General features: G+C 37.0%; 1 protein-coding gene across 1 annotated transcript in view; it reads left to right on the forward strand.

Moving 5' to 3' along the window:
• Window positions 1-7994: 7994 nt before the first annotated feature.
• The window catches only part of LOC105062275 (solute carrier organic anion transporter family member 1B1), a 57361-nt gene continuing 45722 nt past the window's right edge, over window positions 7995-19633 (forward strand). The window contains exons 1-2 of the mRNA XM_010946498.3: window positions 7995-8130; window positions 12447-12595. Of these exons, the coding sequence (XP_010944800.1) occupies window positions 12512-12595 (84 nt within the window). The 5' untranslated portion in view covers window positions 7995-8130; window positions 12447-12511. The remainder of the gene's footprint in view (window positions 8131-12446; window positions 12596-19633) is intronic.

The raw sequence follows: 19633 nt of genomic DNA on the forward strand, positions 1-19633 counted from the left end.
AAGGCAGTTACCATCTGTGTTGTCTTCCTATTGCTACAATGCAAAGTATCACAGATTTAGCGGCCTGACACAGCACAAACATATTCTTACAATACTGGGATCATAGGTCTGAAATCAGCTTCACTGGGCGGATGTCAAGGTGTCAGTGTGGCTGGTTTCTTCTGGAATCTCTGAGGGGAGAGACTGTTCCCTTGCTTTTTCAATTCTAGTGACCTCTTTCATTCCTTGGCTTGTGGCCTCTTTCCTCCGTGTTCAAAGCCTAGAACTCCAATCTCTGCTTCTGTCATAACATCACTGTCTCCAACTGTAGTCAGATCTCCCTGTAGTCAAACCTGCCTCTTAAATGACAATTTAGGGCCCATCCAGATTACTCAGGCTACTCTGCGTGTGTTAAGATCCTCAACCTAATTGCATTTGTAAAGCCCCTTTTGCCATTAAGTTAACATTCACAGGTTGCAGGGATTAGGATGCAGATATCTTTCAGGGCCATTATTCAGCCTCCCACATCATCATTTTCCACTGCCCTTCAACTTCCTTTTATACATTACATGCATTTTACAGGGGACACTGCTGAGATACCAGATCCTGAGAAGAGACAACATTCAAACGTTAATGGGTTAAATAGTGACCATTCACCATTTTATTAACAAATATTTAACAGGTATCTAGCAGGAATCTGGAACTGTGTTAGCCCTTGAAGCAAACACTGTAGACATCCCCCTGCTCTCATGGCGCTCGGCGGTCACGACGTCGTTACTAAATCACGCCTGCCCTCCCACTTACTTCCTTCTCTGTGGATTTGCCCTTCCTAGTCCAGCCCTGCCTTCCTGACCCTAAGCCGAGTAACACAGTCTTTCCGGGAGGATGGAACAAGAACAGAATTCATTTCCCATGTAACATGACTGAGTTAATAGCATTAAAAACCTACTTAGATGATGTTTCACTCTTTAGTTATGTTTACTTCTCCTAACCTGAAGTGGCATGGAAAAATATTGCAGTATCCCAGGCATGGGTTAAACTTGCGAAGGCTCCTAATCTCCTCTGAATAGGGATTAGCGACTGCATAAATATAGGCCAAGAAAGAGCTGATTCCTGGAGGATGAAAGCTGCTTTCACCGCAAAGTGCTAAATGACGACTCAGATACATGAACTGTTTAGTTTCCCTCTTTACAGATAGGGGTCTGCTTCCACCTACTGGCTGGAGAATTTCACAACCATCAGTACAACACAGGTAATTTCCACTTGGATCTTTGTATCTGTTTCTGATTCGTAGCCATAATGTCAGCTCCTGTCTACCAAGGACTTCTTGACTCCAGAACCTACCAGCTGTCTCTAGTCCCAGCTTCTGGAGTGATTGATTCGACGAGCCAGTGTGTTATGTTACAAAAATTGTTAGGCAGCTACGGATAGCCAAGGGATCTAAGAGGACATCTGAAGCCATGGAGACGTCCATAGGACACAGCACACTAAGAGAGGCCCAAGGAAAATGGGTAAGATGATTCAAGGAAGTAAGGTCATGGCTGGAATTTCAGGGGACATTTGACTAGCAGTAGTTGAGAAAGGAGAATTCTGTTGCTCCAAACACAATGTTGGGGATTGTGACTGGTCTTTGTTCAATCACGTGAGAGCAAACAACTTGAGAATTCTCTAGGAAAGTTAGAATTTCCAGAGAAAGAATGTTTACTTGGTGGTCCATAGTGTTAAGAATATATTAGAAAATAGGGCTAATTAGGATTTCTATTACAGAGAACGAAATGCTATACTGGTGCTATTCAACAGGATACACATTTTTGCCTTTTGAGGATGAAAAAATATTATCCTGAGTTTGAGCCAAAGATACCAGAAAGGGATGAGGGAAATAATATCTGTATCATATGAAATATATTAGAGGGCTTTATCATAAGGTCCTATGGAATTAGCATAAATACTGTCTCTAATCAAGTAAATGCAAAATGAAACAACAGTGAGTTTCCATTTTGCAACTAACTGTCCAAAATGGAAAAAAAGATATGACCGATGGCTATAAACTGAGAGGTGCAATATATATGGAGGAACTGTTGTTGATAGACCCTTTCTGGAAACCAATTTGAAAAGTGAGTTTTTAAAAGCTTACACTCTTTGAATCAGTAATTTTGGTGCTAGGATAGTATGCTATAGAAATAATCATAGATGTGTTCAAAAACTAGAAGATGTTCATTACAGTACTGTTTATGATTAGAAAATGCCTATTGTAATAACTACCACTTACTGAGTGAGTATAAAATCTGACATTGTGCTTGATCCTTGATCCTGAGGGATAGCAGGAAATGAAAGGGAAAGAAAAGGGAGGAGGAGAAAAAGGGAAATCATGTATGAAAACAGAATTAATAGAGCACTTCCTATCTTTTTTGTTTCTTGACAGCTTAATGATTTGGTATTTCAGTCCTTGGAAAGAGTTAGGTTAAAGGTAAAAGCCTTAGGAATAATTTAAGTGAGACCTTGACCCTGGCCTCACACCTTAAACCAAAGTTAATTCAAAATGGAGTATAGACCTCAGTGTAATAGCTAAAAATACAAAACCTCTGGAGAAAAATGAGAAAATTTTAATTGACCTTGATTTTGGCAAAGATTTTTCACTTAGAACATAAAAAAGCACAAAATGTAAAGAAAGAAACAAATTAGACACTATCAAGATTTTAAACTTTTGCTCTTGAAAATCTTTGCAAACATTTATCCTTTGTTAGAAGACATCTACCAAGAACCCTTACAGTTCAGTAGTAGGAGCACAATTCCAGTAAGAACTGGGCAAAAGATTTGAGCAGACATATCAATGACAACAAAGAAAACCCATGGTATGTTTCTCTTGTTTGGCTTCTTTCATTTCTCTCAGCACAGTTTGTAGTTTTAAGTGTACAGTTCCTTCACAACTTCTGTCAAAAGTGTTAAGCATTTCATATTTTTATACTACTATTAATTGCAATATTTTAATTTCAATTTCTAACTGTCCAGTGCTAGTATATAGAATAGGGTACCAGACACTATTCTAGGCACTGGGGATACAGCAGAAAATAAAATAGACAAAGAACTATCCTTGCTCTTTCAGAGTTTACACTGTAACGTAAATGTATCAGTGCTAAGGCAGAGAAAGGCAGACAATAAACAAAATAACATGACTAAAATTCATAGCATGATGAATGATGAGATAAAAATAAAGTAGTAAGAGGTCAGAGTGGGTAATATTTAAAATAATTTTCAGAGAAGACCTCACTGGGAGAGTATCATTAGGGTGAGAACTAAAAGATGCTGATTGAGTGAGTTATGCAGATATCTGGAGAAGGACATTGTAGACAGAAACAACAGCCAGTCCAAAGATTCTGAGTACAGGGTCTCTGTCTTATAGGGCCTTGAGGCCATCCTTTGGACTTTATGCTGAGTGATGTAGGAAACCATTGGAGGATTTTAGCAGAGCAATGTCATGACATGACCTGTTTTAACACGATGATTCTGGCTGTTGTGTTAAAGTTTATGTAGGGGGGTAAGGTTGTAGGGGTGGTGCGTGTAAAGGAGATAACTTGAGATACAATTTGAAGGGTGCTGCAATAACTCAAGACCAGAGTAATAACTGGGGTGGTGGTGAAAAGCAGTCAGATTCGGGATATATGTTAAAGTAAAGCCTGATAATTGTATAATGGAGGAGTCAAGAATTATTCCAACATTTTGTGAGTGTGTGCAACTAGAAAAATAGAATTACAGCTTACTGAGATGGAGAATATTCTGGGAGGAGGTCTGGGAAGGGAGGATGATGAGAAGAGCTTGGAAAATATTAAGGATGAGGTGCCTCTGACACCTGTAAAGGGGGATGGTGGGCAGGTAGTGGAAAAATCTAGGGCTCAGGAGTGAAGTCCTGGTCAGAGGTAAAAATTTGGGAATTAACAACATATAGATAGTATTAAGACATGAGAAAAAAAAGAGATGATCAAAATATAACAGTTAAATCCTGAGACACTTTAATTAAGAGGTCAAAGTATATAAAGGATTTAGTAAATGAGCTTAAGATAGAGTAGCCAGTGAGTTAAGAGGAAACTCACAAAAGATGGTGTCCTGGAAAGTATTTTCAGGAGGGAATAATTAGCTCTGGACAATGCTGCTAATAGGTCAAGTCAGATGAGGATGCCATCACATGCGGCATTTAGGTAACTTATGACTTAAGCAAGAGTAGTTTGAGTGAAGAGTTGGGGCAGGGGGGAACTTGACTGAAGTGTGTTCAAGGGAGAATGTGAGGGAAGGAATGGAAAACAATCATTATAGATAAGCCTTTTATGAAAAAATTTTAAGTGTGAAAATAGCACAGAAATAGAGTAATACCTGGAAGGGGAATGGGACCAAAAAAGGATTTTTGAAGATGGGAAAGTGATGGCGTGTTTATATGGTGATGGGAACATGTCTTTAGAAAGGAAAAACTGCTATCCTTGGGAACACAAGAGGAAGTAATCTGGTGCACACACAAGTGGAGTTTGGCCTTAGCTATACAGACAGTTCATCAAGGCAGAGTATGTGGTACTGATGCTATTGGCAGACAGATGTGGTGAAAGGAGCTTTTGGAAGTTTTGTTCTTCATTTTTGTCAGTGAAATGGTCATCAGCTGAAGGTGGAGGTGGGAAAGGATGTGTCAAGAGTTTTGAGGAGTGAAATGAAGGCAAAAAATAAGTTACTCAAAAATCAAGATGACTTGGACTGGGAAAATGCAACATGACACCTGAACAAAAGAAAGGCCCATTTGGGTTTCATGATCATAAATTTAAAGTCAATAGGGTTGAGCATTTTTCTTCAACCTCATTCAGCAGCATGGATGAATGGATTCAATCCAGGCTGTAGTTTTGTCAAGCAATTCAAATGATGCAAAGGGTCACAAATGACTTGAAGCTGTATGGAAGAAAGGTTATGGGACCATTAAATTGAACCTAGATATGGAGGGAAATGAAAGCATGAAATAAGGAACAGTGACATCTCTGGTAGAATCAACTGATGGTCAGATAGATCCTGGTTGGTGGAAGCATTGCTGTGTCCACAGTATTACAGCCCATGAACTGGCAAGATAGTGAAAATTTAATCCTTGCAAGTGATACGATGGAGAGGTCGCAGTTTCGGTGTGACAAAGTCTACGATAAGGCCATTGGTCAGGAAGAAGCAAGACCACTGGAGAAGAGAAGATTGAAAAACTAAGAAGTCAGAGAGTGAGAAGGATTCTCTTCATGGTTGTTGAAATCATCAATAATTATGACAGCAGGAGTACTTTGAGAGATTGGGTTTGAACCAAGAAGTGGGAGTGACTCAAGGACTGATGGATGATTCCAAGAAGCAGAAGAGACAGAGTCTCAGAGAAGAGAACGTGGAAGCAGCAAAGGAAGGAAAATTGGAAACTAGCGCATCTGGCATGGAGCGACGTGGAGAGTAACACTGCCCTCACTGATCACAGCAGCAGGAGAAGCAGTGTCTTCAGGGAACGGCCAGGTTTAAGTTAGAGCAAGAAGGTGAAGCAGAGAAGTTTCAGGGAAGAGGCTAAAGGTAAAGGGAATTCCACTTGTGATTAACCATGAGTTCCAAAAATCTCAAGAGAAGGATCTCGGTTCAGGATTGGGGGAGGGAAAGGAAATGAGGGGCAGATACAGGGGTGGGCAGAGCCACTTGGGGATTAGACAGGAGCTGATGAGAGTGATCAGAGAATCCCGACCTTCCTGTGGTGGTGACTAACACAAGAGAGATGATGGCCATGGTAAGCTTCAACATGATGGCGCCAGAGCTTCAGTGTCGGTGGGGAGGAAGGCGTGGGGTTCTTCGTAGGAGTATACAGCCTCCTGGAGCTGTCTCTAGACCACTGTCAAGGGAGGTGTGTTGGGACGCATCTGCAGGTTGGCTTTGAACCTGAAGGCTCCCTCTTCCAGAATGCCTGTGGCACCCATCTGAGCACTCTGGAACTAGAAACTGCTGGGTACATGTCTTAGAGATTTTATTTCTACTCCTATAATATGAATTAATTGCTTTAAATATTTATAATACACTAATGTCATATAATGAATCTTATTAGGTATTAGGTATTGAATCTATCATTTTTCAGGTACTGTGTAGAGCACTTTACATTCTTTAATCCTTACCCCAAGTATTGCCTTCCTGTTTTACAGAAATGGATATTAATGCTCAGAAAGTTTAGATCACCTGCTTAAGTTCGTATTGCTACCAAGGAGCAGAGACAAACTGACATCAAGGTCTATCAGATTTCAAAGAGAGACATCATCAGAACAGTGGAAGTAAATGCCAATAAGGTTGTTTTTAGCAACTTTTTAGCAATTTTTACAATTCTATCGACCCATGGATGTCAGCAAAATATTGATCGTGAAAGAACTGTTGCAATGTCTTTCCCCTACTTTTGTTCCTCCGCAAGTCACACAAGAACAACAGTCTCAGGACTTAAACAGTCGCAGAAAAAATAAAGGGCAAAGGCTCTTTGACCTCAGGAAACCCTCTGGAATTTCACAAGATAGCTTTAGTTTAGGAGTTAGAAACACTCTAGTTAATCTGTACTGTTTTACCATCCTTCTCTATAGTTGTCTCAAAACAAGGTGATGCGCCTTGCGTGGCATAGAAATTTGAAGAGAAAATCATTAGCACAGGAACACCAAAGCTGTATGCCGACTCCAAATGGAAAGGAAGTACCGAAGTCACCTGGAAATGTTCTCCAGCTCTGCCACTGGAGTTCTCAAAATCTGGTGTTACATAAAAATTTACCGAAGTGCTTATTTTAAAAAAGTATAATCTTGGGTCAACTGAATCAGAATCCCCTGGGTGCAGGGCCCAGACAACTACAGATTCTGACTGAGCAGAGGGGTATTTGGGAGCCTGGACCCTGATCTTCCCTGCCCCAGAACTACATTTCTCAGTTCCCTTTCATTGAGGAACTAGACTTCCTAACCTTTCCTCTCCATGCTCTGGTTCTTCCCGGGATTCCAACAGTTCCAAGAATAAACCAGGATAGAACTAATCTATCAAATAACTGAGATTCAGAACTTAAATAAATACTGTTGCAGCTGTAGCAACAACGGCCCTGCAGAAGTGATAAGAGGTAAAAATGTTTTCAAATTTGCATCCTCAGATTGCTATTTATGTAAGTACATATATTCATTCCCATTGCTCTCTCTCTATAATAGCCATATATATGTATACAAATATGTATAGTGCTCTCTGTAGAATACTTTGCATATTACATGTAAATATAATACATGACATTCACGATATAACGCATATAACATATGCCATTCATTCATGTCAGAAGTGTCTGAATCTTACTTGCATTAGTACATCTCCAGAACAGAGCCCAGTGTCTGGGATGTAGATGTATTCTAGGGAATCTTGTGAATGAACGAACGAGTGCACAAAATGTCATCCCTCTTCAAAAAAACTTTCAATTGGGTCAAGCCCTCCCCTCCTCTAAAAACACAGTTAATAGAAGGAAATTATGGGACCTCTCTTTCTGCAGACTTTGATATAAGAAATCTCCCGTGCAAAGTAGCCTTGACCTTTGTTATCATTAAAAACTTTGTCTTAGAAGACTTATCTTGTAATGAATTGGTACTTTACTGTTCCATATGGGACATCCAGGATCTAGACACATCATATTAGAACTGCACCCAAGCATCAAGCAAAAGAGTATATTTTATCTTTTGAAAGCTAAAGTAACCTGTAGACCAGTTTTGAAAATTGTCTGGAAATCTTTTCTATGTGGAAAAGTTTTAAATACTTTGGATAATCTGTTGTATTTGTATTTTTAGAGAAAAATATCTTATGCAACCAACTTGAGTAAGCAAATATAAATTATTTTCAGAAATAAAGCTTAATTTTTGAACTTCTACATACAAATAATTTACACATTCTGAGAAATGATTAACATAATTAACATAACAAAATATAGGAATGCAGAGAAGATTCTTAGAATAAGTGGTTAACTTTCTTCTATTTACCTTGGACAATGACCTAACAAGGTAGTTAATCATCATTGGACTGTAAAAAAAAATATAGCCAACCAACTATTTAACAAGAGACTCCAACAACAGATAAAGGGATGGACCTATTGCTGTTCCTGTAGGATCCAAAGTCCAGGTAAGGACCTCTGAGATTCTTGAATTTCAGTGTTTCTTCTATGTGAGAAACTACAAAAAATTTCAAGGAAAAAAACTGTTTTGATAGACATGATAAATGTCATGTACTTTATGCTTTGTGTCTTCTACACACTTCTAGAGGTAGCAGAGCCTCCGGTTCATGAACTTTTGAAAATAAAATACAGAAAACCAGATATTTATAATTTAAAAATAAAGTTTGAAATCCAGGTCCTTCCTGTTACTTTCTGGACAAGTGCAACTTCGGTCTGGAAAAAATGTACTTCTGGTTACCTTCTCAAAATATGCTACAAGGCAATTCTTTTCACTCACTGTATAGAATTGGTAGACTTACTCCCTATTTCTTTGATTCTATCATAACTGGGTAATGTGGGGTGAAGAGTTAGTCAGCAAACATGAAGAAATGGGATGTGTCTCGGAGCCACTTACCTGACTCTATTTTCCTTGCTTCAACTCAAGTTCTACTCGAGGTGAGAGAAAAGAAAGAGGTTTTCTAGATAATTTTATCTCTGATTATATGAGAAAAAAATTCTTAGCAGAGTTCCGGGCATAAACTAAGAACCCAATAAATATTAGTTCCCTTCCCCAATTCAGGAAGGTGGCTACCCTTTTAATTATTATTTTTATTTAATTAAAACTGATTATACCTCAATAAAAAATATATAAATAAAAAAAACCTCTTACATCATTTACAGACCCAGAAAAAGTCTAAGAAGTTAGTAGACTTTTTCCCTCCTCAGTACCACAGGTACATGGTAGGAACCGGGTCACTCGGCTTGCCCTGCTTTTCTGTGCTCACTCAGATAGTAAACGCTTGCACAGATAAGCAGAAGCTGGTGAGATCTGCCCTCTACGCCACCCCTCAATCAAAAGGCAGAAACAGGATGTTCTATTCAGGGAAGAGTTGCGATGCTATGTCTGAATGCCTGTCCTATAAAATATTGTAGTTTATGTCTTATAAACATACTGTGTTCCCAAAATTCATTTACATGTTAGTTGGTTAGAGCTCTGAGAAAAAAAATGTCGAGGAAAAATAATGTTAAAATATCTTCAAGTCAGGCTTAACATGCCATGGCAATGTGGAAAGTGTGGTGTTTAGCGTCAACCCTAAGGTGACATTCTAACTTTTTAACTTCTTTGTAGTGATTTGTTACAATTTAATCTTTCTTGGAAATGAGGTAAAAGTACCTACATTTCCAACTTTTTTTCCTGGATATTTTTTCCCATTATGGAGGAGAGAGGTGTGGGATAGTAGTCTGTCTGGGAAAACAGTGGAAATACAGGGAAAAATAATGACTATGTTACAAGGGATATTCTCCAGTGGAGCAGGGGTGCTGGAAATGTTATTTCAACTGGGAGTAATGGGAAAAAAATCTAAGAGGGGTGATTGGGGGCAAAATTACAAACAAGAGACGAGGAAGAACATTATAGGTTAAGAAGAAACATACAGATAGGCAGAGACCTTTCTTCTGGGACAATGGTCCCACGTAGTGGGAAGCGCTTACAGGCATACTGGGAAGTAAGAGCAGAAACAAGGACTGGGTTATTTTGGGAAGAATGTCAAATACGAAATGTGGATTTTATTTTGTGTGGTACAAGGGACCCCTGAAAGAGTCTGAGGATGAATATGATACACATAGGAAGGGGACAAGGATGGGAGACAGGTTAATCATTTAATCAATTGCAATAAACGAGGATAGGAGTGATGAGATAACAGCATTCGGGAATACTTTTTCAGTAGCCAACCCAACCAACCAGACAAACACGAAACTAAAGCTAAAGGGTGACTATCCACCTTTAAGATCATTCAGATTTGCAATTCTGCAATTGAGTGGTGAAAAAGGATTTCCTAACATTTAAGTCTTGAAGAAAGATAAGGAGATACTCAAGTGAAAAAAATGACATACGATTTACCAAAAGGCTGCCAGTGACTTTGGGACCACCAGATTACTGATTCTCTCCTCACTCCACTTCATTCAGTAACTGAACAGGCACAGGTGTATGTATGGAGCACATACTTGAAGTAGATAAGTGGGATTCACTTAGATGTACATTGGTGTGGGTTTCTGCATTCATATGTAAGACACATCTGCTCATATATACACAAGGGATAATGTGTTCAGGTAGTGATCATTTCTACAATTCTACATTAACCATTAAATATGCATTATGCCTACTTATGGACTTAACAGATTTATAACAGAGTCTCCATAAATCCTTGTTGAAGAGAGGAATAAATAAAATACCCAGTTGATCCTCATTATTTGTGGATTTGGTATTTGTGAATTTTCCTACTCACTAAAATCGATCTGTAACCCCCAGATCAATACTGCTGCTTTTTCATGGTCATTCATATACCTGCCCAGAGTGGCAAAAAATTTGAGTTGTCTCACACGAATGTTCTGAAGTCGGACAAGGGAGGACCATGCTTACTTGCTTCAGCTCTCATAAACAACTGCCCTTTTCACAGTCTACTTAATGCTTTTTTTTTTTTTTTTTCAGTTTTGTGCTTTTTGTTGGTGATTTTGCTGTTCAGACGACTCTCTAGCGAAGCGCTGAAATGCTGCGCAGCGTTCCTAAGTTTAAGAAAGCTGTTATGTGCCTGATGGAAAAAAAATACATGAGTTACATAAGCTTCCCTCAGGCGTGAGCTGCAGAGTGTGACTAGCCACAAATTCAATGACACTAGGTCAATAATATAAATTAAATAAGGGGTCTTAACACAGAAACAGACATAAAACCAGGTTATGTATTGAATGGTTGACAAAAATGTTGTGACCTCAGATACACAGGAACGGACTCCGTATTTCCCCTAGCAGCAGTGTTTAGTGTCTGCTGCCTCTGTGTTTGCAGGGACTTTGGAGAACACAACTACTGCAAATAATGAGAACCAGCTGTATATATAACATATATTAACTGCATTGTATAATTAGTGCCTTATTAATAGTCATACATCTATGCTTATTTGTGTTTCTGTATAAACATGGATATTCTGGGTACATAAATATGTATTCTGCACATATGAATGATTAAGAATACATTTTCTCAACCTCAGTGAAGAACCCACTATTCCATTAAAAAAAAGAGCGAATCTAAGGAGCAAGCTGATTCACTTTACTAGTCTTTAAAATAGGGACTTAACATTCAAAATTGTAATTCCTTGTACATTTGACTCCAAAACTTCACTTGTAGGAATTTATCCTACAGAAATGATCACACATCAATAAACAGACTTCTTAAGAAAATTTTCTAATATGAAATAACCAGATGCAAACTAATCTAAATTAGGTCCTACCTAGACATCAAACTAGGTAGATACCAATGGACAATGGAATACCCTGTAACCATAAGAAAACAGAGGAAGTTATTTATTAATATGAAGTTGAATATATACAGCAGAGCAAAAAGAGAACAGGATTAATGGTATGCTGCCATTTGTGTTAGTTACAAATGCCTACCATATTTCTGGATAAGATTTTTTAGAAGTTAATGATACTGATCCTCAGAAAGAGAAACTGAATGCTGGGGAATGAGAGTTAGAGGAAAAATCTTTCCCATATGTCTTTTTTGATCTTTCGTGTTTTCAACTACATGCACATATTTTCTTTTTGTAATAAATGAACAAAATTAAAATAAAGTGGAATCACAATGGTGGTAAGGTTGAGCAGGCTCTCTGAGAGGTACTTAGAGCACACCAGACTCTTTTTAACAAATCCAAACTCTACCTACTTTTTGAGCCTGGTTCCAAAGGTATCTCTTCTATAAAACATTTTTAAGCCACTCATTACAATTCATTCTATTATTTTGCTATCCATTTTTGTCTATCTACTACATGCAAGGCACTGTCTGGCACTTTGCAAAACTATACACATGGATGAAACCTACATTTGCCTCCCTAAATCTTATAATGTAGATATACAGAAAATATAATAAAATTTTATCTCTGACAAATAATTACTAATTTAATCTAAACAATCAATAAAATATTAATTAATCTAATCTAATAGAGTGTGTGATTGTATATTACCTGATTTATTTGTTGTTTCAAGTTTTTCTCCATACATTTATCTTCCTAAATTACAGTCTCACTAAAGCTAGGCATTTGTGTATGTGTGTGTGGTTTTTCTCCCCTCCTTTTGTGTCCCAAGTTTCCCTAGCCCAGTGCTCAGGACACAGCAGACCTTGAATGAATATTAGTGGACTTGCTGATGATCGATGTTGATCCTGCAGCATTTATTTCTGAACTGAATACTGTTATTGTGTACAGTGAGATAAATTATACTTTTTCTCCCCAAAAAGGCAATCATTTCGAATCAAACATCGACAACAACTGAAAGCATTCACATGCTCGCTGCAGTTCAGTGATGGACCAAAACCAACATTTGAAGATGGCAGAGATACAGCCTTCAGAAAAAAGGAAAACTAGATTCTACTGCGATGGATTCAAGGTGGAATGAGTTTCATGTTTTCAAACTGAAATAAGTGAAGGGAGAATTTTTATTTAAAGAAAAGGCAGCCAGTGTTTTAAAAGAACATTTTACTTCAAAGTAGAGTTTTCAACTGAAGCATATATTAACATAGTAACAGGATGATCTATATCTTGATTTAAATCAGTCTTTAAATCTGAAAAAAAAAATATTTCTTTGGTGATATTTCTGATGGTTAAGAGTTTATTAATGTCGAAAATTTGGAAAGATTTTGATATCTTTTTTCTGATTCTTGATGGATCAAAAGATACTTTTAGATGTGATTAAAATAAAAGCAGTCTCTGTGTAATGGATAATATGTAAAAAAATATTTTCACATTTGACTTATAAACAGAGAAGTTAATCAGCCTTGTGATTCACTTGTGGTCTTGACTTACTCAAATTATTTTTTTGAGAGAACAGCATTTTTTATTCTAATAACTCAAATAATACAGTCTTATGAGAAAAGGCCCATAAAAACAACCAAAAGACCTAGCCCAGAGACCTAATTGATGATTTAGGAAAGCCATTTAATTTTTCCATATGCAAGCTGGTAAAAGTAGTAATTCTGTCTCTTGCTTTTGTCACAAAACAGTGGGACACTAAATGATATAGTCTGCATTGGGATTTTCTTAGATAGGGAAAAAAATACTCCTTGAGCACAGTGTTAAGGCAACCAAGGCTCCAGGAAATTGAGAAGTTTACCCCAAATCATCTATGCTGTAGATGGAAAACTCTTGAGCCTAAAGCAAAGCCTTTAAACTTCCTCTAGGGAAGACTAGAGGGAAAAAAAAATCAGTCAGCCTTCCTTTGATCAATATTTAAAGTGTTTTCCTTAAAGTTGTAGTTTTATCTAGCTGAATAAAGATCAGAGATTAGACTCAACTGCAGTCATGTTATATAAGGTCTGTTTTAACTTCGTCCAGAGAACATGAAATCTGTTTATTTTCAGAGATTACTGGTGAAGTCTGTTCTGATGAAATAGTTAAATAATATTTAAGCAGAACAGCAGTCACCAGGAGAAAGTACTAGCTAATGCAGCTGTACCTCTGCTGCCTAGAGCTATTATGGTGTGTTGGATTAATTTGCTTTTAAACGTTGATGGTTACAGTGATTTCATTTGCACATGCGTACAAGGTGACAACAACCTAGCTGAAGCAAATAAAATTGCCAGAGTGGTCCCTTTGCAGCATATCTGGAGAAGAGCTTCGAGTTAGCAAGTTGGCAGTGTGTTTAAAGAAAGTGAATTGCAGCCCAGTAATAAAGATCAGAGAAGCAATAACAATAATAGTAGCTAACATTTTTAGTGAGCACTTACTGTATCCAGACACTATTCGAGTGTTTTACAAGTAGTGGATTTATTCCTTACCACAATTCAGTCAGCCAGATGCTATTATCTCCCTTTTACAGATTAAAAAAAAAAATCCAAAAAACTTAGAGAGGGCAAATGACTTTCTTTTCTATCCCTAAGCTCATAAGTGGTGGAGTTGAGGTCTGAACTCACGCAGTTTAATTCCAGATCCCATGATTTCGATTGTACTACATATTGCTAAAGTAACTCAAGATGTCCTGGTAAGCATGAATTTATAAGTGGGCTATTTAATCCTCTTCCTCATTCTGTGCTTCTAAAAATTCACCTTCACACCAAATAATTTAGTTTCAAGCAAAATATGCACGTGCTCACACACAAATACACGTGTTGTTACTAATGCATACACAGGCTTAGCAGGGAGAAATGTGCAAAAGAGCAAACAGATAATGATTTTGAATAACAACAACGTATTTTGATTCTTTCAATTTCCTTTCCTTCAATTTTTAAGCTGAATCAAGGAGGTTATTACATAAACCTGACAGTAGAGCTGTTATCTTGACACTTGTCATTTCTGCATTTCAGATTTCTTGTACCACTGTGTTGTGATGAAAATTCTTTAAAAACACAAAAGTAATGCATCATTGTCGAAAGACATAAATATTAGGGCAAAATAAAAGTTCTCTCATTATACCTTTATTCCCACTTCACTTCCAGATATAATTAGGGTAACTACCCCATTTGTAACCACAACGCTATCCATATTCCACAGTTTTCCTCTGGTTCACCTTCCTCCAGCCATATTAGCCTTTTGGCTATTTCTCAAGAACGCCAAGTGCACTTCTGACTTGGAGAAGCTTGTACCTGCTGTTTCCTCGTCTGAAATGTTCTAGTCAAGACATCTTGTTCTTTCATCCCATTCAAATCTCTGTTTACACAGTACCTCTTTCTGACCACTTCATATATAATAACAGCATTTCCTACCCATAACTATTGAGCCAAATTGACTTTTTTCATAGCATTTATCACCACCTAACACTGACACACAAATGCACACATTAAGTATATGTGTGTGCGCATGTGTGTGCAAATGGAGTAAAACAACACAAATTTATTACAAGTTTATAATAATCTTACAGTTCTGAAGTTGAGAAGTCTGAAATTGGTCTCAATGGACTAAAATCAAAGTGCTGGCAGGGCTGTATTCCCTTCTGGAGACTCTAGGGGACAAATCATTTCCTTTCCTTTTCCAACTTCCAGAAACTGCCAAAGTTCTTAGGTAATAACTCTCTTCCATATTCAAAGCTAGTGATGGTTGGTCAAGTATATTTCTCCCTTTGCATCACATTAACACTGACTCTTTTGTCTCCCTCTCCCACATTTAAAGACCCTTGTGACTACATTGAGTTTATGGGGATAATTCAGGATAATCTCTTTAAAGTCATCTGATTAGCAACCTTAAATCCATTTGTAACCTTAATTCCCCCTTGCCATGTAACTTAACATATTCATAGGTATGCAGAGTAATGGCACTCAAAGATGTCCAGGTCCTAATCTCCAAAACCTGTAAAAATACATATTTTCCCCCTAGAGGAAGTCATTTGCCCTCTCTGTATCTAATTCTTTTCATCTGTGAAAGGGAAATAATAGCATCTGGCTGACAGAATTATGGTAAGGAATAAATCCACTAATAGAAGTAAAACACTAGAACAGTGTCTGGCATATAGTAAGTGCTCAATAAATGCTGGCTACTATTATTGTTATTACTCCTCTGGTCTTTATTACTGGGCTGCAATTAACTTTCTTTAAACACACTGCCAACTGGGAACTTGAAGCTCTTCTCCAAACGTGCTGGAAGGGACCACTCTGGCAGTTTTATTTCTTCAGCCAGTTTGTTGCCACCTTGCTATGCATTGTGTGAATGAAATCACTGTACAGGTCATTGAGATATAAAGTTAGGTGGCTGATTTGAGCTCTTCTTTTTTGTTTTGTTTTGTTTTAAATGTAGTTAATCACTATGAACTTCCTTCTTAATACTCTTTTTGGTACATCCCGTATGCTTTAGTATGTTGTGACTTCATTTTCACTTATCTTGAGGTATTTTCTAATCTCCTTTTCTAATTCTTTGACATACTGTTGCTCAAAAGTGTGTTGCTTAATTTTCACGTATTTGTGAATTTCCCAGTTTCGCTCTGCTATTGAGTTCTAGCTTCATTCTGTGGGCTGAAAAGATACTTGGTGTGATATCAGTCTTCTTAAATTTGTTGAAACTTATTTTGTGACCTAATGTGCAATTTATCTTGGACAAAGGTATGTGTGCACTTAAAATGAATGTGTATTTTGCTGTTGGTGGGTGAAATGTTTTGTGTATTTTTTTCAGGTCAATTTGGTCTATAGTGTTTTTCAAGTTCTCCATTTCCTTATTAATCTTCTATCTGGGTGTTCTGGCCACTATTTAAAATGAGATATGAAAATCTTCTACTAGTATTATATTGCTGTCTATTTCTCCCTTCTGTTGTGTCAGTGTTTGCTTTATGTATTTAGGTACACTGATCTCTGATGTGGGTGTCTGTATGTGCATATACATATACATATATATATATATATTTTGTGTGTGTATATAAATTTTATACATATATATAATTTAAGTAATTCTTTCGAAACTCCTTTCAATGTTAGTCTGTATGTGCCAAATATTTTGAAAACCTACATGCTTGAGAATATATATCCTTATAGTCAAACAACCATTTGGTTAAATATAAAATTCTAGGGTCTATGTTCTTTTACTTTAATACTTCAAAAATATTTTTGTTTATTTTTATACCTCACTTGCTGTTAAACAGTGATTTTTTATCTTTCATGTTGGATATTCTATGGGCAGTACCAATCTGAGGTTTTTTTCATCTTTGTTAAATACTAGGAAAATTGCATTTATTGTTCCTTTAAATATTTCTCCTCTCCTGTTTCTTTCTCCTTTTAAGAAATCTATTATTCAATTATATTATTCAATTATTATAAATTTTAATTCAATGTTTGTATATCTTAACTTCTCATATATGAATGTGTATATATCTAAATTATCTATTTATCATCTTTTTTCTTCCAGCTTTCATATATATTTAAATAATTAATTAAGGAAAATTTATGCCAGAAGAAGTTCATTTTTTAATAAAGCACTTTAAAATTTGCAAGCAAGTAAGGCTAATAACATAGGTAACAGCCAGGATATTACCAAAAGCTAGGGATTATGAGAGTGAACTCATAAAATTTGGCTGAAATGAATCAAATAAAAATACATCAAAATACACAGAAACTAAATATGATAAACTCAGTAAAAATGCAAAAGGAATTAACCACAAGGTGTTTATCTATCCAAAGTGAGTTTGGGAAATATAATTGCCTGTAATTAGTAAATAATAGAAAAAAAGAAGAAAGATTAAATATCAAAAAATTTAAAAAGTGGTTTGTCTCAGTGTATTAAAATTATATAAAGCAAAATTAAATAAAAAGATGTAGATTTACAAAGATAAAGACATATGTTTTTAAAGCATAATGTTTGATTTTTAATAAAATTAAATATTTGGCCTGGGTATACTACCCGATTTATGCATCAGACAAGTGCTTTTTAGTTTTTTCACTCTGTAATACACGTTTCTAACTTAGTTATGATATATCTTACAGAGATCATGGGAAGGGCTTTGGCACTGAAAACTCTTCCTGTTCTTCCACTAGTGCTAAGAATGATATATTTAAATGGAGAATGTGAATGGAGCAAACTTTCAGAAATAAGCCTTATATTAATAAAGAGGAAAAAAGAGGATAAATCAATAGTGGCCTTCCAAATTCCACACATTTTTGATGCACTGACATTCACAAATACATTCATGAACTCATAAGTATCATTCCTTTGAATGTTACAGTGACCCTATAAAATAAGCAAGTTAATTATTACATATTTTCTTTTAGTGGATTAGGAAACTGAAGTTCAGTAAATTGTGTAACCTTTTCATCTTTGTTAGGTTAGTAAGTAAAAAAAAAAAAGAGAGAGAGAGAACTATATCTAGACCTTCTGATTGCGAAGTACATTCTTTTTTCTTGCATCGCATGCACACCAAGTCCATGGCTAGTTTTCTACTTTTGCTGAGAACAGTTCACTGGGTGAGAAGTTATCAGAAGAAAGAAGGGGAAAAGAGTATGAGATATGAAATCCAGATATGAAATAAAGCCAGGTAAAAAAATATATAATGAATCTAAAACCTAGTTTTTTCTGAAACACACCAGCAAATTGTATTCCAATCTTGTTTGGAAATAGTATATTAAATCTATAGTACTTAAACTTAATTCAAAATTAAACTAAACCTTATGAAAATTGAGAGCTAATAAAAAGGACAGTCACAAAGTGTTCTAGCTAGGAATTCTTCTAAGCAATTGTACAATTTAAAGGTGAGAAGAAGACAATCAATTTATCTCAGTAAAGCAAATAGCACAGTAATTTTAGGTGACAAATATTCTGAAATTAAGACTAATTAGTGGGTGACATCAGCATCATGGTAGCATGAGATTCTCCCTTTTTCTCTCCCCTTTATTCTACAACCAGTAAAACATCCACAACCTAACAAAGCTGACTCTGGACAACACACCAGGATGCCAGAGAATTCCACACATCTGTCCAGCCAAAGTTGGACGGGTTGGAACACACAGGGGACATGGAATTGGGAGGACAGCAGAGGCAGGCCCTGTGATCCCAGACCCCTATCCGTGGCTGCTCTGCTGAGTCTGGAGCCTCAGAGAACCTGGTAGCATCAGAGGAGGCATTGCACACAGCTCTAGCCTCCCAGCCACAGCAGCGCCTGCACCTACAGAGAACTGGGCAGCAATGGCAAAGTGACCTGCAACCCCGTCTTCCAGTTGGGGAGGTGCCCACAACTCTGGCTCACCCCAGTTGGTGCACCGTGAACCTAACAGTACCAGACACAGCAGAGGCATCTGCCATCCTGGCTTCCCAGCCACCCATTCTCTCCCTCCCTCTGCGGTGGAGGAGCCTGTGACTCAGGAGATCCTGGAACAGTGGAAGCGCCCACCATCCCAGTGCCCCAGGTGGTGTCTCTGGCAGCAGTAAGGAACCAACAACCACAGAGTCACAAACAGTGACAATGAAGGCACCAGGCTACACCACTGACAGAGGTGGTGGAGGGTGGAAAATGCTTATTTTCAAATATACTAGAGGGAGCTCAGGTTAGAGTGACCAAAAACCTGTGCTGTCGCATTACCTACTGAAAACATCATCCTCAGTAGTAAAAAAAAAAAAAAAAAAAAAAAAAGAGTTATTCCTCCAAGACCAGGAACAAGACAAGAATGTCCACTTTTACTACCTTTGTTCAACACAGTATTGGGAGACATAGTCAGAGCAATTAGGCAAAAAAAGAAATAAAAGGGATCCAAACTGAAAAGGAAGAAATAAAACTGCCACTATTTGTGAAAGATATAATTTTACATAGAGAAAACCCTAAAGACTCCCGCAAAATGTTATTAGCAATAATAAACAAATATAATAAGGCTGCAGGATATGAATCAATACACAAAAATCTGTTGTGTTTCTATATGCTAACAATGAGCTTGTTAAAAGAGAAATGAGAAAACAATCCCATTTACAATTTCAACAAAAAAGAAGGAAATATCTAGGAATAAATTTAACCCAGGAGGCTAAAGAC

This window comes from Camelus bactrianus, chromosome 34, assembly GCF_048773025.1.
Source record: "Camelus bactrianus isolate YW-2024 breed Bactrian camel chromosome 34, ASM4877302v1, whole genome shotgun sequence".
NCBI classification, from domain to species: Eukaryota; Metazoa; Chordata; class Mammalia; order Artiodactyla; family Camelidae; genus Camelus; species Camelus bactrianus.